The sequence below is a fragment of the Oryx dammah genome, unplaced genomic scaffold (genome assembly GCF_014754425.2).
Source record: "Oryx dammah isolate SB20612 unplaced genomic scaffold, SCBI_Odam_1.1 HiC_scaffold_29, whole genome shotgun sequence".
NCBI lineage: Eukaryota > Metazoa > Chordata > Mammalia > Artiodactyla > Bovidae > Oryx > Oryx dammah.
Window position 1 is genome coordinate 4,093,477 of NW_024070213.1, and position 23,787 is coordinate 4,117,263.

The 23,787-nt window shown below is 54.1% G+C and overlaps 1 protein-coding gene across 2 annotated transcripts in view; it reads right to left on the reverse strand.

Moving 5' to 3' along the window:
* Positions 1-23,787, reverse strand: part of FBLN1 (fibulin 1) — an 81,510-nt gene that overhangs the window by 50,960 nt on the left and 6,763 nt on the right. For both annotated transcript variants that reach the window (XM_040234549.1, XM_040234550.1), the window contains exons 2-7: positions 17,334-17,439; positions 11,263-11,398; positions 8,837-9,008; positions 2,553-2,612; positions 1,112-1,213; positions 375-512 (exon numbers count right to left, since the gene is read on the reverse strand). In XM_040234549.1, the coding sequence (XP_040090483.1) occupies positions 375-512; positions 1,112-1,213; positions 2,553-2,612; positions 8,837-9,008; positions 11,263-11,398; positions 17,334-17,439 (714 nt within the window). The remainder of the gene's footprint in view (positions 1-374; positions 513-1,111; positions 1,214-2,552; positions 2,613-8,836; positions 9,009-11,262; positions 11,399-17,333; positions 17,440-23,787) is intronic.

Consider the following 23,787-nt stretch of genomic DNA (forward strand, 5'->3'; position numbering starts at 1 on the left):
AATATTGCTTCCCTTTTATGTGTTCTGGTAGTTTGGCCACAAGGCATGTGAGATATGAGCTCTCTGACCAGGTTCGGAACTGGTACCTTCTTGCACTGGAAGGCCAAGCCCCAACCACTGGAAGGCCAGGAACAGCCCTGGTCTTGTTTTTAAATGATCGTGCTTTGAGCCTTTTCAGAAACCCAAACTCTCCACTGTCCTTAACTCAGCATGACGGTAAAGCAGCTAAATCTTCACGAGTGACAGGGTTGGCCGGTGCCCCAGGCGGTCACTGGGGGACCCAGCACATGGAGCCCTGGACCCCCCAAGCCACTTTCTCATCACATCACACCTACTCCCGGGGGTGAGGCTCTGCGCCTCGGCGCCTGTCGTACCTTTGCAGTCATTGTCCTCTGTGAGCTCATAGCCAGTCCCGCAGCTGCTGTCACGCTGGCAGCGGAAAGAGCCCACTGTATTGATGCAGGTTTCTCCGAGCCGGCAGTTTTGGCTGCCCTTGATGCACTCGTTGACATCTAGGAGAGACACAGGCAACGCAGGAGTAATCGGCAAGCACGACCGATTCTGACGTTTCATAAGAAGGAATGGACCAGGAAGCAGAGTGGGGTCAGTTCTCTGCATCCATCAAGTCCCCCAGGCCTGTGATAGTCACGCTCTGTACCGGAGTGGAGCCCTGGGCGCTCCCCACCAGAGCAAAGCAAAAGCAATGGTTTCTCTCCCCGGCTGATCTATTTCAGATCTATTGCTCCTTCTGAGCATCTGCTAAGCGAGCTCCAGGCCCTGAACTGGAGTCGTGTGACCCTAGAGACCTCCCTGTCAGGGCTGTCCCCTCCCTCCATCTCCCCCGTCTCACAGATGAGGAACCAAGAGAGGCTGGGCATGCCCCCAGGGCCACTCAGCAGATCCTGGACTCAGAGCCCAGTCAGACCCCAAGCCCGTCCACTTTTCCCAGCCTGGTGTTCACATTCTCCTGACTGAGAGCCGTGGCTGCGGGATGCTGGAAAGCTGGTCCTGGGCCGTAGCTCACCTACGAACAGGGCCCCGAGTTGTGCACAGCGGGCCCTGCCCGGGTGTCAAGCGGAGGCAGAGGCTCTCGGAGCACGACGACATTTACCTTCACAGGAGACGCCGTCGGGGAGCAGCTGGTACCCCACAAAGCAGGAGCAGACAACTTCCTCCCCTGTGTCCCGGCACTGCTGCTTGCAGGGCCCACCGCCTGGAACCAGAGCAAATGTGAGCAGAGGCTCGGCACACCCGGGGACCTCCTGATGCTTTCTCTTTGTTTGGATGGGGCCAGAGGAAGTGTCCTCAAGGTGGACTGATGCAGAAAGGCAGGCTCCCCAGGCTGGAGCCCACTGCAGCCTTCACAGCAGCCCCTTCCCATGGGAGTCCCCCAAGGTCTGGCCCTGATCTGACAGATGGAGGGGCGTGCGGGGCCCCCTCCCCCATTTCCACTGCCACTGCTTCAGTTCCGGCCACTCACTCACCTGGCTCTCTGAGCATCCCTGGTACCCAACCCTCCAACCACACTTCCCACAGGGCGGCTAGCGAGATGCTCAAAGAACTAATTTCACAGGGACAAACCTCCACCAGACAAAGATTCCACGAAATGAAGTTCGGACTGCTGCCCAGGGCCTGCACGGCCTGCCCACTTGTCCAGCCTCTTCCCCTCTTCCTGTCCCCTGCCCCTCCTCCATCCCACTACCCACGAGGGCCCAGCTGCTGCGGGTTTTCAAGTCTCCGCTCCAGTTGCCGCAACTCCCCCCACCCACGTCACTTCTCTGGCTAGTCCACCGTGGCCCACTGCAAACCAGCTATCCGCCCCCCTCCTCCAGGAAGACCCCCCACACACACGCCCCCCAGGGAAGATTACCGGTCTTTCTGGGCTCTCTTCTCTCCCTTCCCCCACCCGGGGCCTCAGTGCCAAGTGTCATTGTAACAGACTGCCTTATTTTGTGATTAAACTGGCTCCCTAATTAAAGCCCAACCATAAGGCAAGTCACTAAATGTCCTCGGGGAGCAGACCTGCCAGTCCAGACGTGTAGGAATGTTCCGTCATGAGAAATAAAGTCTTATCTTACGGAAAAGAACACTGTAAGGCCCCACTGACTTTAAATTTGAAAGCATTGCTCTTATGAGACAAATGGATATTACAGATGGTACAGCTGGAGCGCCAGGCCAGAAAATGAAGTAACACTCACCCCCATCCCTTAAGGGGCCCCCAGCCTTGGCGGTCCCTGTGCAGAGTGACCCCCCCCAGAGTCACCCACAGAGTCTGTGAGCCGTGATGAAAGGGCTTTGAACGCTAGCTTCTTCGCTACAAGCCCACCCTCTCCCCCACTCGCCTACCAAATCCCAGTGAGGAGGAGAGGGAGGGAAGGACTCCAGGAGTGCGGGTGGCCGGGACCTGCAGCTGACTCCCAGCCAAAGGGCATGTCTCGGGTGAATCTGAGTGAGCCCGAGCAGAGCCTGAGGTCAGCTCCCAGAGAGATTAGCATGACCCTCCCTTGGGCCTCGTTATCTACCAGCCGGCCCCGGGGAGGCGCAGGGCTCACCTCGGCAGCGGTCATTCAGGTAGGGGTCCTCTTGTTCCTCCTCCATCTCAGAAACCTTAGCTAAGGGGAAAGAGGCAAAGACACGTTTGTGCACACGCTGTCCACGTGGCGGTCCACACCCACAAGAGCACACAGGCCACTCCAAATGTTTTCTCTTCTTGTAAATATCAGGCAGCTAATGCCTGTCTGTACGTCTTCTTATAAACAGCTCAGTGTTCATTTCATCCTTTTGAAAAGCAGAGTCACACTTACAAAACAAAATGTCGCTACATCTCTAAAAGATCTATTATAACAGAAACGGCAGCAGCACGAGGGCCTTAGTCGCCCACACAATGCCGAGTGCGGCCATGGTGTCCACACTACTTGAATATTTCCACAAATGCAACCACAGCCCTGCTATAAACTCAGTCACACCCTCCAGACAAGGCAATGTGCCTGGTGAAAGCTTACTGTTACCGGTCGGACTGTGGGTCCCACCTCCCCCCAACAGACGATGTGAAGTCCTAACCCCCAGTGTCTGGGAACGTGATCTTATTTTAGAGAAGGGTCACTGCAGATGATCAGGTTAAGATGAGGTCATGAGAGGGGGCCCTAATCCAAAGACGAGTGTCTTTACAAAAAGGGGATATTTGGACTCAGTGGCAGATACGCAGAGGAAAAGGGAGTGGAGAAACAGGGAGAAGACAGGCATCTCCAAGCCAAGGGATACTGGGGGAGATACTCGGAAGGCCCAGCCCTACCGACACCATGGTCTCGGACTTCTGGCCTCCAGGCTGGGAGACAATATCTCTGTTGTTTAAGCCCCCCAAGTCTGCGAAGCCTTACTAGGGCAGCCCCAGGAAGCAAAGACACAGATTTCATGCACTTGGCCTGCAAAGCTCAATTTAGTGCCAGTCATCCATAGTCACTCTCGGCTTGCTCAACAAAGGTGTCTGAGCACCTGCTCTCAGGGTGAAGCACTTGGCACAGACAAGGCCCCTCCCCCTTAATAAAAAGATTCAACAGAGGGGGTGGTCCGGTGGCTAAGACTCTGCCCTCCCAGCGCAGGGGGCCCAAGTTTAATCCCTGAGCAGGGAACTAGATCCCACAAGATGCAACGAAGCGTTCACATGTCAGAACTAAAAGATCTTGCATGCTGAAACTAAGACCCACTGAAGTCAAATAAATAAATAAAAATGTTTTTAAAAGAGATTCAACAGGGCAGTAGAACAAAGAGTGACGCAGTGGGGGGCCAGGGCCCTAATTTAAAAGGGTGGTATTGCTCTGGCAGTTCTGACATAAAGGAAACGCGTTCGCCCTTTTAACTTGGATGGTTACACCCAGGAATCCCTAGACAACTTGAAAACCAAGCCCCCTGCTGATGGAAGCCTCCGCAAGATGGAATGACAGTGAACACAACTCCATCGCAGTTCAGCAGCCATCACATTACAAGGCTGGGTGGGAAAGCACAAATCCAGGGTCTCCTCAGTGCAGCCGCGCCTACCGGAGAGAAGCGAAGAAAGACAGAAAAAAGGCGGAAAGGAAATGCGACCCAGTGGGAACAGCGTCCATCTCTGTGTTGATTTCCTCTTCCTTCTACCTTCCCGTGTCTTCTAAAACACATACATGCGAGAGCATGATACACCCACACTGGAAAACCAGACCTCAGTGAAAACACACACATTAGTAATTCTGCAGTAAATTTCAATATAACATAATGTATAGACACTAACTATGCAAAAGGACACAGGAAGGCTTCCCTTGTGGCTCGTCTGGGTAAAGAATCTGGCTGCATTGTGGGAGACCTGGATTTGATCCCTGGGTCGGAAAAACACCCTGGAGAAGGAAATGCCAATCCACTCCAGTATTCTTGCCTGGAGAACCCCATGGACAGAGGAGCATGGCGGGCTACAGTCCATGGTGTCGCAAGAGTTGGACACTTTCACTTTCACATTAAAATATGGGAAGGGTCCCTAAATAATTCAAAAACTTTTCACCTAGGAAGAAACTAAGCAAGAGACCTTTAGGGTGTGTTTCATCTCCAGGTTGGGAGGCTGGGAGCACCTTTGCTCAGAATGGTTAATTTGGATGCAAAGGCAATGGCACCCCACTCCAGTACTCTTGCCTGGAAAATCCCATGGACAGAGGAGCCTGGAAGGCTGCAGTCTATGGGGTCGCTAAGAGTCGGACACGACTGAGCGACTTCACTTTCACTTTTCACTTTCCTGCATTGGAGAAGGAAATGGCAACCCACTCCAGTGTTCTTGCCTGGAGAATCCCAGGGACGGGGGAGCCTGGTGGGCTGCCATCTATGGCGTCGCACAGAATCGGACACGACTGAAGTGACTTAGCAACTTAGCAGCAGAGATGATCATTAATGGCAGAAAGAGAAGAGGAACTAAAGAGCCTCTTGATGAAGGTGAAAGAGGAGAGTGGAAAAAGATGGCTTAAAACTCAACACTCAAAAAACGAAGATCGCGGCATCTGGTTTCATCACTTCATGACAAATAGATGGGGAAAACATGGAAATAGTGTCAGAGATCATTTTTTGGAGGGGCTCCAAAATCAATGCAGATGGTGACTGCTTGCTCTTTGGAAAAATAGTTATGAAAAACCTAGACAAATGTATTTAAAAGTGAGACATCACTTTGCCAACAAAGGTCCATAGAGTCAAAATTATGATTTTTCCAGTAGTAATGTATGGATGTGGAGATGGAGTACAAAGAAGGCCAAATGCTGAAGAACTGATGCTTTCCAACTGTGGTGTTGGAAAAGACTCTTGAGAGTCCCTTGGACAGCAAGATCAAACCAGTCAATCCAAAAGGAAATCAATCCTCAATATTCATTGGAAGGACTGGTATTGAAGCTGAAGTTTCAATACTTTGGTCACCTAATGCAAAGAACTGACTCACTAGAAAAGACCCTGATGCTGGGAAAGATTGCAGGCAGGAGGAGAGGGGAGGACAGAGGATGAGATGGTTGGATGGCATCACCGACTCAATGGACATGAGTTTGAGCAATCTCTGGGAGTTAGTGATGGACAGGGAAGCCTGGCGTGCTGCCGTCCGTGGGGTTGCAAAAAGTCAGACACGACTGAGAGACTGAACAAGAGGTGATCGCAGGGCTTCCCTGGTGGCCCAGTGGTGAAGAATTGGGATCCCTGGGTCGGGAAGATCCCCTGGAGAAGGAAATGGCAACCCACTCCAGTACTCTTGCCTGGAGAATCCTATGGACAGAGGAGCCTGGCAGGCTACAGTACAGAGTCGCAAATGAGTCGGACACGACTTCACGACTAAACAAGAGACGGTCACACTGAGTGAAGTGAGTCAGAAAGAGAAGGACAAATACCATATGCTCTCTCTTATTTATGGGATCTAAAACATGACTCAAACGAGCCTATCTATGAAACAGACAGTCTCACAAACAGAACAGACCGGTGGCTGCCACAGGAGAGGGCCTTGGTGAGGCATGGGCTGGAGGCTGGGGTTAGCAGATGAAAGCGATTACAGATAGAACGAACAACAGGGTCCTGCTGTGCAGCCCAGGGACTGCATTCCACATCCCGCGATAAACCATAACGGAAGAGCATATGAAGAAGAACGCCCGTATATGCGTAACAGAATCACTGGGCTGTGCAGCAGAAATGAACACAACACTGTAAACCAACCCTACTAGAAGCTAAAAAGAGAGAGGAGAAAAAAGAAGGTTTGATTTGGGGACCCTTCATTCACTTGGCATTATATCCTGGCAAAGCCCAAGTCCCTGCCATGTCCAGGCACAGGCCAGGGTGATGGGAACCGTCCTCTAGAGGGTTCACGGCAACAAGGGCCAGGGGCATTTGTGAGAAACTGCTACCTGGGTGATGAAGTTATCAAGATTTCCACAGCATTCTTTGGGGGCTAGTATGCTGGGCAAAGAATGTGAGAAGAGGAATCTGGAATCTAAGCTTCTTGCAACTTCAGTCGCCCAATCTGTAGAATGGGTGTAACCAAGATACACCCCAGCAGAGCTCTACCCAAAAGAACAGGGTTCTTTGCCCCATCTTAGACTTTGATATAACAATAACAATATTGAAGATAACAACACTTCAACAACTCATAATACAACTTATTAGAAAAAGAAGGTTAAGAAAACAGACACAAATCCCAATTTTATATTTAGATGAAACAGATCTGTGTATATGTGTGTGTCAGTCGCTCAGCTGTGTCCGACTCTTTGCAACCCATGGACTGTAGTCTGCTTGGCTTGTCTGTCCACAGGATTCTCCAGGCAAGAACACTGGAGTGGGTTGCCATTTCCTTCTCCAGGGGATCTTCCCGACCGACAGATAGAACCTGGATCCCCTGCACTGCAGGACAATTCTTTACCATCGGAGCCACCCGGGACACCCAGACATGAGTTACTCTATATCAAATGCTTAGAGAAGTTTTTAAAGGCTTACTGTCCATTCCTGTACTTATTTTACCTCAGGCCGGTACTGGACTATGGGCCCCCCATGTGACCCCGTGGTAGCACACAGTAGGCCCACAGTAAACGTCAGCACAAGACAGGAAGGCAGGTCTGTGTCTGAGTGGGGAGGGAACACAGGGAAGTCCTCACAAAGATACCGAGGAAAGTCTGGGGCAAGAAATGAAGCAGATGAAAGGCAAGGGAGAAATAAGACATCCGGAGCAACAGAAAAGCTCAGAGACCATTAACGAACCGAGATATAAATCAACAAAAGTCCCCCCTGGAGACACAGGAGAAAGTCTCCACCAGGGTGAAGAATCTGAGTTTGTTTAAAGTGAAAATGTCATCTCTGATTTCAAAAGTCAAGGAGGGAGCCAGAACGTGGTTCCAGTCCCCCTTTATGACTAAGATATCTGAAGTCAGCTGCACGACGGAGTCCTGGACTTGAGAAGTCAAAACAAAGAATGAAAGATGGGTCACTTGACCCGGGACCCCAAAGCCACGGGAACGGACGGCCTGGCTTAGGGAGCACTGGCCTGTGAGCTCTTCCTTTGACCTGCTCCCTGCCCCTTCCCCACGTTGAACAGAGGGCAGACGGAGCTCAGACTGAGAAGGCAAAGGTCCCAGGCAGGCAGCAAGCTTGGGGCAGAGCAGACGCCTGAAATTTTCCAGGGCTGTTTCCATTATGGCACAGGAAACCATTGCATAAGTGGAAGAGATGATTAGACGACCGAGAAGTTTCCTGAACCGTGTAACTGAACCATGCCCCAAGGCTTCAGGATTGACGTGGCTTCAGACAAATGGAGGGTGGGGAGCTAAACTGATGGAAATACAGCTGGGAGCTGTCTTGAAGCTGCTTTGGGGGGTCACTTGCCCCTACACTGAATAAATATCTACGTCTGAATGCTCACAGCCTGCTATTAATGAGCGGTGCCCCCAGCCTCTTGTTTACATGTCTCCAGATGGAGAAAGGGCACTGGCCCAGCATCAGAAGGCCAGAGTTCTGCCTCCCCTGTGTGTTGGCCACGTGACCTTGAATGCCAGGACCTCATCTGTGAAACACGGTAAACAAGAGCGCGGCCAGCCTCCTATGCTGCCCGAGGCGGCTAGAGGGATGAGACGAACTGTCATGGCAAACGCCATATACTGCTTCTCCCATTTCACCCCAGCAACCCGAGTAAGTAGGACTGTAGGCATCCCCATTTCACAGATGAGGAAACTGAGACCTGGACCCATCAGTTCGCCCCAAACACGTCAGGACAGGGACATGAGCACAGATTCGTCAGAGCCCAGATTCCAAGCCCTTGGTTTCCCTCCAGGACAGTGAGAAGCACGAACCTGCTCTGACAGCCAGAACCGGTCTCTGCAGAGTTAAGGCAACGGCCAACGCACAAGCCCACACCACCCGGGACGGCCAGTTTTAGGTGTCCACCTGGTGGGGCTACAGTACTCAGATATTTGATCCAGCACCAGTCTGGACACAGCGGGGATGGTAGTATGTTTTAGATGAGACTGACCCTTAAATCAGCGGACTTTGAATAAAGCAGACTGCCCTCCATCAAGTGGGTGGGCCTCATCCAATCAGGTGAAGGCCTTAAGAGAAGGACTGGCCTCCCCAAAGCAAGAAGGAACTCTGCTAGCAGACGGCCTTCCAACTTGAGCCAGAAGATCAGTGCTCTCCTGGGGGTCTGGCCTGCATACACAGCCTGCAGGTTTCAAACCTGCCAGCCCCCCTAGTTGTGTGAGCCAATGTCTTAAACCCTTCTCTCCCTCTCTCCCCACACCCTATTGCTTCTGCTTCTCTAAGTAACCTCGACTGACTGCCCTGCCCCAGAGGGAAGAAAAGGGGGACTTACCTGTTTCTTGGAGGTCCCCGCCGTCCCCTGGGGCAAAGTCTGCCGTCTCCTGGCCCTTGACGCAGCACGCCCGGAAGACCAGCCCACACTGGTAGCCAACCATGAGGCTGTACTCACAGCTCTGGCCCTGGGCCTGGGCCGCCCGCCCCAGCAGGCAGCAATGGCAGCACCTCTGCAAACACAGGCAGAGACTCTTGGTGGAGAAGCCAGACCCGCGGCACAGCAGATCCCACGGACCCCTCATCCCCCCGTGGTAATTCTCCCCAGACGGGGAAGACACATGCCTGACTCGGCTGCCTTTTCGTAACGCTGCCAGGAAATAGCAAAGCCGGCTGAGCCCAAGGCTTGCTGCCCCCAGAACCTCATAGGTCCTGCCTTAAAGGGGCTGATCCCAGCACACGCTCCATGACACCTGACTACCCCACCAGGTCCCAGCCAGTCCAGCAGGGCCCCTGGGGCTCCCACACGGGCTCCCTAAGGGCCCATGCCTTCTGCGCGCTCTGAGATTTCTCTACCACGCCTGGAACAATGAATATACACCTGTCTCCTCCTCCTCACCCCAGTCAGGGTGGTTCAGACCGCAGGAAGAGAACCTCAAGATGGGTCAGCAGGGGAGGAACAGAGTTGCCACTGTTACCTGTCTACCCCAGCAGTCCCCAAAGTCACATCTGAAGCCCAGAAACAGTATCCACCCCTGGCACATGAAAAGTTCCATTTCAGTCATCATTCTAAGAAAGGCACAGAACGTTCCAAAGGTCTGTGGCAGGAGCGGGGGAGGTGGTTTTGCCTGAGCTTCATGGAGGCTGAGGGTCTCGCATTCTCCAGAAAGAGCAGAGCCCCAGAGACCTCCTCCATCTCATACGTCCCGAGTTATACTTGCCGGAAACACAAACAGCTCATCGGCCGAGGCGATCGGTTTCCACACCTGTGAGAATGTTCCAGGCCTTTCTCTGAAGTCTGAGGACCCAGGCAGAGCCCCCTTTCTGGGAGGGTGGCTTTAAGCATCTCAGGTCCCAGCTCCCAGGAACCCCCCTGACCAGCTCCCACTCCCCTGCCCCCAGCCTCCTCCCATGAAAAGCCCACAAAGGCGGAGGGTGGGCAGAGGAGCACTGGACCCCCTTACTCCTTGACGTGGAATATGCCTCCACAGCCCACTCTGTGTGAAAAGACGCGCCCCAGAAAGGAGCCCCACTCCCCCTCCCGGAATCCAGACTTCATTCCAATTCTCGCTCCTTGAAATTACTTCATGGGTTCCTAATGGGGAACAGGAAATCTTTCTTCCAGGGAATTCAGTGTCGTCACCTGGCACCTCCACCAGAAACCCAGATGACCAGGTTAATTAACTTTCCAAACTTGAGCTCCTCCTGGTCGGGCTGTTTTTCTCCCTTGGTAAGTGGTAAGGGAGAGACAGCCTAGTTTATTTGCAGTTTCCAGACCTCGGAACGCTCTCAGGAACCTCTCTACATCCGTGCAAAGATGCAGGCCTCCCACAGGGACGGAGGCCCCGGGGACCTGGCCTGGACCTGGAGTCAAGGGTGCATGACATCCACTCATCGCTGACCGTCTGGACAGGGCTCCCTCTGGGCCAGATGACCCCACTCCCAGAGCTGCCTCACTGCTGATCTCGAAAGGACCCTTGCTGAGAGGTCTTTGGAGTGTGGGCCTCTCTGAACCTCAGTCTTTTCTTCTAGGGCAGTTATGGAGGTCACGCGTTCTCAGAGGCATATGTAGGGGCCCGTTCTGAACTCTGACTACCTGGGGAGAGCAGAGACGTTTCAAGGCCTCCTGGGGCAGGTGGGGATGCCTACCTTGAATTGAGGGTTCAGAAGGCCCTGAGTCAGGTAACCCATGCTCTGACCTCTGCGTCTGTTTGAAGCCCTGGGACTGGCAGTCAGGGGTCCCCAACCTTTTCAGCACTGGAGGCCGGTTTCATGGAAGACAGTTTTTCCACGAACTGGGGTGGAGGATGGTTTTGGGGTGATTCAAGCGCACTACGATTACTGTACACTCTACATCTAATCTGATGCCGCCGCTGATCCAACAGGAGGTACCGGTCCGCGGTCCAGAGGTTGGGGACTCCTGCTGGCAGTCTTCAGGGCAGGGCTGGGTCACCTCATCCCCATTTCCCAGTGCTGGAAGGGGCCTGGGCTGCAGAGGTGAGAGTCTGTGCACCCAATGCAGAGGGTTCGGGTTCAATCTCTGTTCAGGGAACTAGACCCCGCATGCTGTAACTCTGGGGTGTTGCCCAGAGTTTACTGGGTAAACTGGAGCTGGTGGGGAGACTTGAGTGGCCCTTCCAGCCCCCGGGGCTATGCACACCCTGCTGCTCAGAGGGAAAGGCTGCCTGAGTTCGGGTGCAGGGAGGAGAGTGTCCCAGGCCTCGGACTGCAGAAGGGACGGCTGCGCCAGGAGGGCCGGGTCCTCACCTTCACAAACATGGCCTCGAGGCTGGTGTTGTCGCCGCGCGGCGCGGCGCAGCTGTCCTGCTCGTTGGCCAGGTTGATGCCCGTGGCGCAGTGCAGCTCCTCCAGCTGGTTTTGGCAACACTGCTCCTGAACCATCCTGTGGGCAGAGGGTGTGGGATGTGCCAGGGGCTCTGCGGGGGGGGGGGGGGCGGTCTGCCAGGTGTACCCAGGGCCTGGGAGCAGTAGGCCCTTGGGCATGGCAGCCCTGTCACATTTGAGGGTCCCCCTCCTTCCCCCACCCCTGCCGCTCATCCACAGACACACCGAGATACACACGCAACACCCACATACGGAAGGTGCTCAACAGTGTTTAGTTAGAGACCGAATGCAGGGTGGTGTCTGGGAGTGGTTTCGAGAGGCCGATTCATCTCTCTTGAGCGCTGACCCTCATCCAGAGAAACTTCCCAGCTATTTATAACACAAACCAGATTATGGCTAGGATTTTCCTGGTGGTCCTGTGGCTGACTCTGTGCTCCCAACGCAGGAGACAAGGGTTCAATACCTGGTCAGGGAACTAGACCCCACGTGCTACAACTAAAGATCCCACATGCTGCAACAAGATCCGGCACAGCGAATTGAATTGTTTTTTGTTTTTTGTTTTTTTAAAAACAAATTTTAAAAAATAGATGAGGGCTGGCTCAGGTCTGGACCCTCTCATCCTTTATTAATACACATCTCCCCAGGTTCCAGAATCAGAGGAAATAGCTCGGGCGAGGCACAGGAGGCTGCCACAGCCAAGAGTGATGGATGGTAGCAACAGTGAGCCTGGGCCGCCGCACCCCCATCTCCTAGCCCTGCTAGGGTCTCCAGGAAGAAGGTCCTCGAGGTGGATCTGCCAGAGGTGGTCCCTCAGACACAGCTCCAGGCAGGGAGGGCAGGGAGGTGAGGGAGCAAGAGGTGTGTGATTACAGGTGTGGCTCCCCCCAGACCGCGGAGAACCCTGGCTCTAGGGTTGCCAACAAGGGCAGGAAGAGCTGCCAGGCCTGCGCTGCACCGGAGAGGGTGGGGCCCCACCAGCCTCCCTGTGTGGCTGGCCAGGCGGCCTTGGCCCCAGCCTCCACTCTGTGGGGCTGGAGCTCCTCACCCAGCTTCTCATGCACTTCTAGAACTGGCCATGGGCTCCAGCCTGGATCTGTCAATACACACAGAGATAGACTGCAGGTTTAGTTCCAGACCACCAGGGTAAAGTGAGTCACACAAATTCTCTAGTTTCTTGGAGCATATAAAAGTTACGCTTGCACTGTACTGCAGCCCATGAAGTGTGCAGTAGCGTTATCTCTAGAAAGTAATACATACCTTAATAAAAATCATCATTGCTAAAAAATGCTAGCCATCATTTGACAACATGGAATCACCACAAACCTTCAATTTGTAAAAAAAAAAAAAAAATCCCAACCTTTGAAGCACAAGAAAATGAAACATGCCTATACTCTGTTACCACACATTCGCTCCTGCCCTTGGTGAATTTGCAAATAACCAGCAAATTGTTAGGGAGAGCAAACAGATGTGCGTCCAACTATCTGCTCATTCAAAGATGTTTACTGCTGAACAGAGAAAAAACGAGTGGGAACCCTCATGCTCTGTGGGTGGGAGTGTTAGATGGTACAGCGTGGCAGTTCCTCAAAAAATTTTAGACACAATGAGCATAGGGTCCAGGGATCCCAACTCTGGGTATAAACCCAAAAGGATAGAAAGCAGTTGACTCAGATGTTGGCACACCTAGGTTCACGGCAGCGTGATTCATAACTGCCAGAAGATGGGAGCAACCCAAGATCCATCGAGGAACAGACAAGCCAAGTGTGGTCTGTGCATACGCAGGAGCTGAACACAGCCTCGACCAGGAAGAAACCCGAACACGTTACAAGGTGGAGAAACTCTGAGGACAGAGAGCTAAGTGAAAGAAGCCAGACACAAAAGGATAAATACTGTGATTCCACTTGTATGAGGGACCCTGCTGCTGCTGCTGCTAAGTTGCATCAGTCATGTCCAACTCTGTGCGACCCCATAGACAGTAGCCCACCAGACTCTGTCGTCCCTGGGATTCTCCAGGCAAGAACACTGGAGTGGGTTGCCATTTCCTTCTCCAACGCATGAAAGTGAAAAGTGAAACTGAAGTCGCTCAGTCGTGTCTGACTCCAGTATTTGTGCCTGGAAAATTCCATGGGCAGAGGAGCCTGGAGGGTTACAGTCCAGGGAGCCACAAAGAGTTGGACACGACTGAGTATTATGTACATTTTACTGCAATTAAAAAAATTTTTGTTTGCAGCCCTACTGTGTGCCAGGCCCATGCAGGGGCTTCGGGGATGAGAGGGATGTCCTGGAGGGTAGGCACAGCTTCCCACACTGGGGTCCTTCCAGGGCAGCAGTTATGACGCTCTGTGCTGGTGGGCTTGGGCCAGAGCTGGGCATCCAGAGAGCCGGACAGCGGTTTAATCGCTCAGTCATGTCCACCTCTTTGCAACCCCATGGACTATAGCCTGTCAGGCTCCTCTGTCTGAGGGATTTCCCAGGCAAGAATACTAGAGTGGGTTACCATTTCTTCCTCCAGGGATCTTCCTGACCCAGGGATCGAATCAGAGTCTCCTGCGTTGCAGGCAGATTCGGAGCTGCTCTCCCCTTACTGCCCTTTGACTTGGACAAGCAATCTTGCATTCACCTAGCTGGCTTGCTTGCCTCCTTCAGGCCCTGGTGAGACACCCATTCTCAGCAAGGTGCCCTCAAACATGTCGATCTGAAATTGTAAACCCACTCTGATCAGGAGACCGGCCTCTTGTCCCTGGGCTTTCCTTTCCCATGACTCCTCGTGCCTTCTTACAAACCAGAGACTTTACCATGTCATCATCTGCATCCTCCAAAGACATTTTGCTCATTTTGTTCATTGATTTATCGCCATTTCCTCCAGGAGAGCCTCAATACAATTTGTGAAATAAATGAAGGGGTTCAGAGAGTGACTGGTGGATTGAGAAACATCAGCTCAGGATCTGCTTTAGGCTTCGACTCCATGCTAACATGCTAAGTCAACTCAGTCATGTCTGACCCTTTGCAATCTTATGGACTATAGCCCACCAGGCCCTTCTGTCCGTGGGATTCTCCAGGCAAGAATACTGGAGTGGGTTGCCATTTCCTCCTCCAGGGGATCTTCCTGACCCAGGGAGTGAGCCTGCGTCCCTTAGGTCTCCTGCACTGGCAGACGGGCTCTCTATTTTTTACGACTAGCACCACTTGCAAACTCCATGTGGATCCAAATTCCCTCAGGGGCTGCATTCAACCCAAAGTTTTAGGCAAATTTATATTTGGGCTTCCCTCATAGCTCAGTCAGTAAAGAATCTGCCTGCAATGGAGGAGACCCAGGTTCAATTCCTGGGTCGGGAAGATCCCCTGGAGAAGGAAATGGCAACCCACTCCAGTATTCTTGCCTGGAGAATCCCACGGACGGAGGAGCCTGGCGGGCTTTATTCCATGGGGTCACAAAAGTTGGACACAGTTGAGCGACTAAACCACCACCACCAGATTTGGGTCCCAAGGCCAACCATATTTAGTTGAGACTAGAATGCAGGGCGATGCTTGAATTCAAACATCATCTGCCGTTTCTCCTGATCACCCCCAAATGTGCCATGTGTTAGAGGCTTGGGCAGAAGCCACACATGCCCGGCTAGAACCCATGTGTGCTGGGAGGCGCCAGGGCCCCTGCAGTCCTCTCCGATCCTCTCACCTACCAGTGTGTCAACCCTGGGCTTCTTGGGCACCACAGAACTTGGGTGCCTTCCTCCCCCAGCTCTGCCCAGGAGGGCTCGGCCTGGGGCCTGCCCACCTATGCAATCCCATTCTCCTCACCCTGAGCTTAGAATAGCACCAAGGATCAATCAAGATTTGCCAAATGAATGAAAACCTAAAACTGGAGGGCCTGGCACAATGCCACCTTGAAGGAGAAAAATAACACTGGAATTATTGAGTTACCAGGTGGCTGGTGGTTCTTGTTTCCTGTACCCTTTAACTGGTAAGAGCACCCTCTTAAGCCAGATTTGATTTCTGACCTGCTCTCTCCCTTCTCTCCCTTCATTAAAAATGATAACACTGAACTCGTGGGGACTTCCCTGGCAGCCCAGTGGATAAGATTCTGTTCTTCCTCTACAGGGAGCACAGGTCTGAGCCTTGGTTGGGGAGCTAAGATCCTGCATGCTGCGAGCTGCAGCCAAAAAAAAGTTTTTTTTAATAAAAATGTTTTTTTAAAAAAGAAAGACTAGGACAGAAACACAGAGAGAGGAAAAGACATGAGGATGTGGGGAGAAGGTGGCACCTCCAAGCCCAGGAGGGAGGCGTCAGGAGGAACTAGGATCTCAGACAGCTGTCTTCAGGCTCTGAGACAGTAAAAGTCTGTGGTTTAAGGAGCCCGGGCAGAGGTCTCTGTGCTGGTGGCCTGAGCAGATGAGTACACTCTCCTGCCTAGGGTGGTGGTCCCAGCTGCTTCCCTCCTCTCAGTCATCATCACTGTCCTGCTTTAACATTTGGGAAAACCGAGGGTCCAAGCTGGCTCAAGTCACACAGCCTGAAAGCCAGCCCAATGGGTCCCCAGGGCCTGTCTGCCTTTCTGGGCCCAGTCTGTAAACAAAATGTTTGGCGCTCACTGGCTAGCTTCGCCACGAACTGCCCGCCACCCTCTGACATTTCTAGTGCGAAGCCTCACGCCAAGATCTCAGCTCTCACTCATCAGACGCGCCGTAAATCCTCATGGCACGGTCTCCCCCTCAGTTCAGACAATCCGAGTGCCCTCTTCTCTCCCTCCCTTGTTTGGTCTATAATGCTTTCGACTTTTCAAGAATTTCCTCAATGGAGCTTTACATCCTCCGTCACTGCTGGCAGGCAGCAGCCTCTCAATACTCAATGCCAACACAAATGCAAGACTCCAGAATGAGGCGGACGAGCCCCCCTCTGCACATTCTTTCTGTCTGTGGCAGCTCTCCACCCGGCACCCCCAGGTCAAAGCTGCTTTGGCTCGGATCAGGGGCAGAGAGCATGAACGGATGGCACGTGATGGAACGTGTTCATACCCTTGCCTCCCGACCTCTGCTCCCCAGGCAAGCAGATCTGGATCCAAGTCCTAATGCCTCCAGCTGAGCACTCTGGGGAAAGCTCAGTTTTCTCATCTGTAAAATGGGTCAGTAACAGAGTTAAACGAGATGCTGGGCAGCAAATGCCTAAGCACAAAGTAGGTGCTTCCTAAAGACTTGTTATTATTTGTATATTATATTGACAGTGATGATCGACATGACATGTCTTTATCATTTATTCTAAGCTTCCAGTCAGGTGTTCAGTCGCCTCAGTCCTGTCAGGCTCCTCTGTTCATGGGGATTCTCCAGGCAAGATTACTGGAGTAGGTTGCCATTTCCTTCTCCAGGGGATCTTCCCAATCCAGGGATCGAACCAGGGTCTCTTACACTGCAGGCAGATTCTGTACCGTTGAGCCACCACGGAAGCCCATTCTAAGCTTACGTCCTCCCAAAACTTTGAAGGAGCTTGAGTTAATTTAGAGAGAGAGGAATAAACACAGTTGATCCAGACGTTGGCTACCGCATAAAGTGGACAACAGCCTAGGAGAACTTTCGCTCTGGGACTGGCTCGTCTGGGTGTTGGGGTCTGAAAGCGGCCGTGTTTTTACTGGCAAAGCACTTCCAGTGCTTTGAGATCACATGACCTCACCTGCCCCCAGTAACCACCCTCTTTCTGGGTGACTTGGTCACAGTGCCCACCTGTGGCATCGAGGGCTGCAAACCCAGATCTCCTTGCGTGCAGCCTGGTGAAATGTCAGGATGCCCCGATAATGCCAGGGAGGCGGGGGAAGGGTGAGCAGAGGCACGTACGAGGACCATGGGGGCACAGAGGAGGAGGGGAGGCAGGGGTCAGCAGCCCACTGCACCCCCCAACCCACAACCTGGCCCTGGTGCCTCCCCCCGGAGGGTCTGCCACGCACCCTCCCTTCCTCTCCTGCTTTTGTTTAGAGGAGCGCTCTTCTGGTGAAGTGCTGGCAGACATACCTGCATTCCTTGGATTCCGAGGTGTAGGGCAGCGAGCAGGCCCTATGCTCCGAGGCCATTCGATGTCCATCTGCACAGCAAGCCTCCATGGAGACGTCTGCGCCCGCTGTGCAGGAAGGAGAACAGGGTGACAGGCGGCAGGCGACTCACCACGCCCCCCAGGGCCCCTGGGATGGGCAGCCTCCCTCGGGAGGCCAAGGGCGACCCCCTCCCGGCCGCACCATCTGGACACCACCTCACAACATCCCAGGCTGATGCTGAAGCACCCTTAGTCACTCGACAAGCACGGCCTGAAAACTCCACCGGGGCTGGGGCTGGGAGTCCCAGGAGCGTGCCCCTCCTGGAAAGGCCTGACACCTCAACCACGATCTTCCCAAAACAGTGCTTCAGGGCTGTGGCTCAGCACCCAGGATCGCTGCCCCGGGGCCAGAGGCTGGGGACACGGACAGCCCGGTGCTCAGGGCATCCAGGACACGACCGACCCCGCTCCTGCAGGGGTCAGAGACGGTTTGTCTCACTCTACGGTTTGTCTCACTAAAGATAACAGTGCAGAATGGAGGAGGCCTGGAGAGTCCCCCAAACTGGGACAACCAAGGAAGGCTTCCCCGGAGAGTGGAAAGTGAACACCCAGGGGGAGGGCACCCAGGGGAGGGAACGGAAATCCGGGGGGCCTCAATTGCAGCCAACTGGCTCCAGGGAGAAGCAAGGAGCCTGCATTTCTGAGACCCACTCTGCGTTCTCATTTAACCATCACTGCCACTTGCTAGGGCCTCAGAACTGAAGCTGGTGACGGTTTCTGCCCCAGACTTGTCACAGATTTGCCTCTTTGCTTACAAAAAGGAAAGATGGCTGCTGGCACACCCATGCCCTCACGGCTGCGCTGGGCACCCAGCCTTCCATCCGCAGCTCAGGCTGCCCCCTGATGCGCCCCCCGGCTCATGGAAGGAGAGGACCCCATGGTTACCAAAGGGAGGAGCCACCTGGCACCAAGGTGCCCTCAGCCCCAGTTCCTTCCACGGCCAGGAGCGGGTGAGAGGGACAACCGCCTCTGCACCCAGGCAGAAGGTCACCTCTGGGCAGGACATTTCAAAACTGGACTTTATGGAACACACTTTCTCATGCCTAGCTTTCACACACTACATGGGGTAAACCCCACCACGCTTGGCACCGCTTCCTGGCACCAAGGGCCTTGGGTGTTCTGCTTGAGCTCACCATCCTTCTAAGGCCCAGCCCTCGAGGTGGCCCCAGAAGAGACGGCCACTCCTGGACTCCGCTTGAGGCCAGTGTGTCCAGTAACACCGGCTGTGACGACCTGCCCATGCCCACCTCGACCGCCTCTGGGGACAAACTGTGCCTGGAGCTCTGAGGCAGCAAGTGGTCACCCCCAGGAGACCCAGTGAGTGTGGTCCATGCTGGTGTGAAGAGCCAGAGGCTGGACAGGCCATTTCCTCTTAAATTGTTTTTTATTCATTTATTTTTTAACACCAAAAACATTTTGAATTGAGGTATAGCCAATTAACAATGCTGTGGTACTTTCAAGCGAGCAGCGAAGGGACTCAGCCATACATAAACACGCATTCATGCTCCCGCAAATCCTTCTCCCATCCAGGCTGGCACATAACTCTGAGCAGAGTTCCACGTGTAATGTCTTTCCTGATATCCATCTTAAACAGAGCAGTGTGTACAAGAGCTTCCCAAAGCCCCTAGCTATCCCTTCCCCCTGGCAACCACAAATCTGTTTTGTAAGTCTAAGTGTCTTCCCGCTTCGTAAGTTCGTCTGTATCATTTCTTTTCAGACCCACATACAAGGGATGTCACGTGGTATTTCTCCTCCTGCCTGCCTGACCATCTCCAGGTCCATCCCTGTTGCGGCAGAGGGACCGGCCACTTTCTGAGCCAGAAGAAGCAAGGGCCTCGCCAAGTCCCCTGACACTGACCCCAGGACCCCCGTCCCCGAGCTTCCAGGGAAACGCTGAGCAGCAGATCCACCCGCCCGACCCCCGCCCGGCAGCGGGAGTCCCCGGGGGCTGATTAAGGGTGAGGGTCCATCCCAGAACAAAGCTTGCCGGCCCACAGCCACTTGACCCCTCCCCATCACAGCTGTCCCCGTCCACGCTCCCCCAGAAAGCTGTTTGGTGACTCTGGGGGACACCGTGGGCTGGGGCCCAGATAGTAATAAATGAGTGTCACTGGCTTCTCAAATGCGTGCCCCCCACCGGGGAGACTTCCGGTTGCGGGGATGACCTCCAGGGGCCCCACTCCTTCCTTCCTTCATGTTTGCTCCAACTGATTTTAAGAAAAGTTTTCTCGAAAAGCCAGACCTGACGTGTCGCAGATACGATGCCCCTGGTTCACTCGCAGGATGACGGTGACCAGCCACGTGGCCGGACGCGGAGGCCAATATCCCCTGTGCTGTCCACCCTCAGCCCAACCCCCGCGGGCCCCACGTAGCTCTCCCGCCTGCGGCCGTGCTCCTTTCGGCTCTCACAGCGCCTCCAGCCCTGGCCCAACGCCCCTGCCCCATCCAGTCTCTCCCCGCCTCCCGTAGCCCGCCTGCCAGCAGCCCGACCCGAAGCAAACTCTCCATTGACAACATGTGTCTGCCTCGCCCTCCCACCCACGCAGAGCTAGGCCTGCTTCTCATTCCAGACCTCAGCTCAAAGCTGGCCCTTGGCAGCGACAGGGTTGAGTAGGAAGAGGATCAGCTTTGGAGCCGAATAGGCTTGGGATCCGATCCCAGGTTCAGGGCTTGCTTGCTCTGTGACCCTCCCTGGGCAGGACGCTTCACCTCTCTGAACCACAGCTTCCTCGGCAGCAAAATGGGGGCTCACGATACCTTTGTAGAGTGGCTGAGGAGAGAGCTTATAAAGTTCTGAGCACACAGGGAGCTCCAGTAAACAGTGGCTGCAGGACACGCGAAAGGAACAAAGGAACTGTGCTTGCTGTGGCCCGTGAGGAATGAGGGCAACATGGCCCCGTCCCAGGGTGCAGAACAGCTGGGGTACGAGTGGCAGCTCCTACACATCCCTCAACTCAGAAAAAGGCGAGCATGGGGAAAGAAGGCTCAGATTCCCGCAGCCGGCTCAGCACGGCAAGAACTTTGTGCCCCAAGCTGCAGAAACATTTGGAAATGATTCCCGCTGGGAAGCCCTGAGCACTTTGAAGCTTATTCTCAGTAGAACAATAAAATGTGAAGTCCTTCCCTCAATCCAGAAACTTGGAATGTCCCCAGAATGCTCCAAGCCACAGAGCTGGAACTCCCAGCGGGGGGTCAGCACACCCTCCTTGGGTGGGAGGTGGCCCCCTCCAAGCACTCCCCCATCAGAGGGGTCACGGGGAGCCCACGGCGAGGTGGGACAGTGACTCGGCTGAGGTCAGAGCAGACAGAACACTGCCGTCTTCCTCGAAACAGCCCCACGCGGGAGGGCCCCTTGGAGACAGCCCTCCCACCTCCACCGCTCACCCCTTAAATTCCTGCTGCTGCCACCATGCCAGGATACGCAGCTTCGTCTCCAGCCCATGCCCCCTCTCTGGGCATCTACATCACTTCTGATATTTCACTACAGGAACAAACAGCTCTGGTTTGAACATCTTCAATCCACCTTGTCTTCAGATTCTAAAGGTCCCCAACTTGGCTATTCCACTGAAACCAGGTTGAGTGCGAAACGTTATTTTTCCTTATAGCCTATGGACATCAGTTATGTATGCATCCTTGGGTCAAAATTACTTTGGGTAACTTTCCCATAATTGTTGTTCTGGGGAGCTGAGCACCGAACATTAAACAAAAACCCTTCTTTCAAACTCTTATTGTTGCTTTCTGGAGGTGATGGGAGAACCCCCTGCCAGCATCACTTCTCCCAACCACACTCAGCAAGGACTCAGCACCATCGGCAGAAGGGGAAAGGGGGACGGAATTCTAGGCCGTGGCCCACACTGTCGCAGGGCACATGGCTAGACCAGGCGAGAGGCAAGAAGAGAACCGAGGTGTCAACCCCACCAGCTGCTACACCTCACCGGTACCAAGGGTTTCCGCAGCAGCCAACGGCATCAGGCCCACCACTCCCACCAGCAGACCCTGAAAGCATCTCCCAAAGGGTATCAAATGGAAGAAACCTCAGGCACAGCCTCCGTGTCTGAGCCACCTTCCTAACTCATGCCATGAGAGCACCTGAAGTGACAAGGCCGTCACGGCTACTTCGGTCCCCAACCCTGGGAGCAACGCCACTCACTCACGTCCACCACACACTCACTGGTCCACCACACACTCAATGCCCGTCCTGGGCAGGCAGCACTCTTTAGAGAAAAGCGGATCTTCGGGCGAGTCTGGAATCTTCTGCCTCGGGTCACTTCCCTCTTCAAGAAGAAACCTCAGCAAAGCACAGTTTTCATCTCCGGTCCCTGTGATCTGACTGCGTGGATGAGACCCACAAAGATGGAATCCCGAGACCTTGTCCTTCCAAAATGTGGGGCATCAGAATGCCCTTCACACCCATGGAATGCTGAGATACGAGATGGTGGTTGGTTAGCTCTCTACTTGGTTTTATTTTAATCCCCTCATTTGGGAAAATGAAGAGTTAAAGCAAGGCTTGCACCCCAGCTGCCGCATGGCACTGCCTGAAGCTGCAGCAGAGAGCTGGCGGGGGTCCCCACGGTGTGCAGGACCCGCATAACTGGGAAGCCTGAGCTGCAATGAGATGCCAATGGGAAATTCCAACCAGAGAGAACCATGCCAGACTCAGCCCATCCCCACCCCCGGCAGGGCCCCCCCACCTCCCAAGCCTGGGGAGCCAGCAGACACCCCTCTTAGGACTCTTCCATGTGCCAGGCTCTCTCTGACCCTGGGGTGTGGCTCCAGAATCATGACTCTGTCTTCAAGGAGATGACAACCCAGGGAGATGCCAGGAGACTGTTCCTGGGTGTGTCCCAGCGCCTCTGCGTCCCTCTGCAGCCGAGGATGAGGACTGACCCATCTCCCTCCTTGAGGCCCCCAGCCTCCCCGGGAGGAAGCAGGGGGCGCTGAAGCTGTTCTTATGGCTCCAGTCCCGTCCCCAGCATAAGAACGGCTGGTGCCCACACATCCCTGGACATCAGCCCCCAGCAGAGAGACAGGGTCTTGGATAGAGAACCAGCTGAAAGGAGGCGGCGAGAGACAGGACCAGAAGGCACACCCCTGAGAAGATGAAGAAAAGCCCACTCCACACTGCTCCCTCCAGGCAGCTCACGGGACCTCCTGGACCAACCCCCGTGGGTATGCGGGCCATCCTCCTTCTGCCCCATCTCTCCAGCATCTCCCCTGCAGGACCCAAATCCGCTGCTTCCCCTCTCACCTCTCAGAACACGTGTGCACACCTGTCAAGTATCCTCTGTACCTGGCTTTTGGAAACTGAAGCTCGACCAGGCTGGGGGGTCTTGGGTCCACTCCTCTGCTTGGGCTAGCTCATTCACACCCATTCAAAGGCCCTCTCCTCCAGGAAGTCCTCCGGAACCACGGCTCCCACCCCCCAACACATACCCATGCACACATGCAAACATGGGGCAAAGGCCTTTCTTTTTGTGGTCTCTTTGCTCCCCAAACTTGCCAGCACTTTAGCACAAATAGTTAACTGTGTGTGTCTCTGTGCCACAAGGGCTAGACAGGAGACTCATTCTGCCCCCAGACCCGCGGCCACCCCAGAACCAGGAAGTGCTCAGGAAGAGACGAACAGATGAATGATCTCGTGTGATCTGAGCAATTCTGGACACAGAGGACGGAAAGAGATGAAGCACGTTGCCCGAGGCTATGGGGCAAACGGGCAACATTCGAATCCGGCTGTGACTCTAAAGCTGACTCCCATCCCCCATAAAACCAGAAACGGTGGCTTCTCCCTGAAGCTGGAGTTAGAAATACGGGAGACTTTTCAGGTGGAAAGATGAGTGAGGCGGTTCGTTCAGCGTCCTGCTTTCAGAACAGGAGAGAGCCAAGCCGCCCATGTTCACATCCTGGTGCTGCCACGAAGCAGCTGTGTGTCCACAGCCACCCTGCCTGGCCTCTCTGTGCCCAAGGTGGGGGCGGTCATACCAGTGAAGGAAAAGGTGCAGCGGGTTTCGGTGAGAAGGCTCACATCAAAACCAGAAGCACATGTAGGCCAACAAAACTTCCAGGACTTTTCACTCCGGCAGGCAACCCAAGGCAGAAGGAAAAATGGGTTCAAAACAAATACAGGCTCATAAAAAAATAAAAGAAAAATACTGGTTCAAGCCATTAGCACAAAGACACTCTGAGAGCCGGCCTCTAAAAGCCAGCCCTGGCAGCCTCCTAGCTGCCACCCCTGGGGACACCCCTGGGGAGGGGTCCTCTCATGGTTCCTCCCTCCTCAAACTGCCTGGGGGGCTCAGTGCCTCCGCCCCTTGTTCCCTCTTCTTCCACCCCCCGCCTCCCTGGGTGGTCTCGTCCAGCCTCACCTACAGGCTGAGA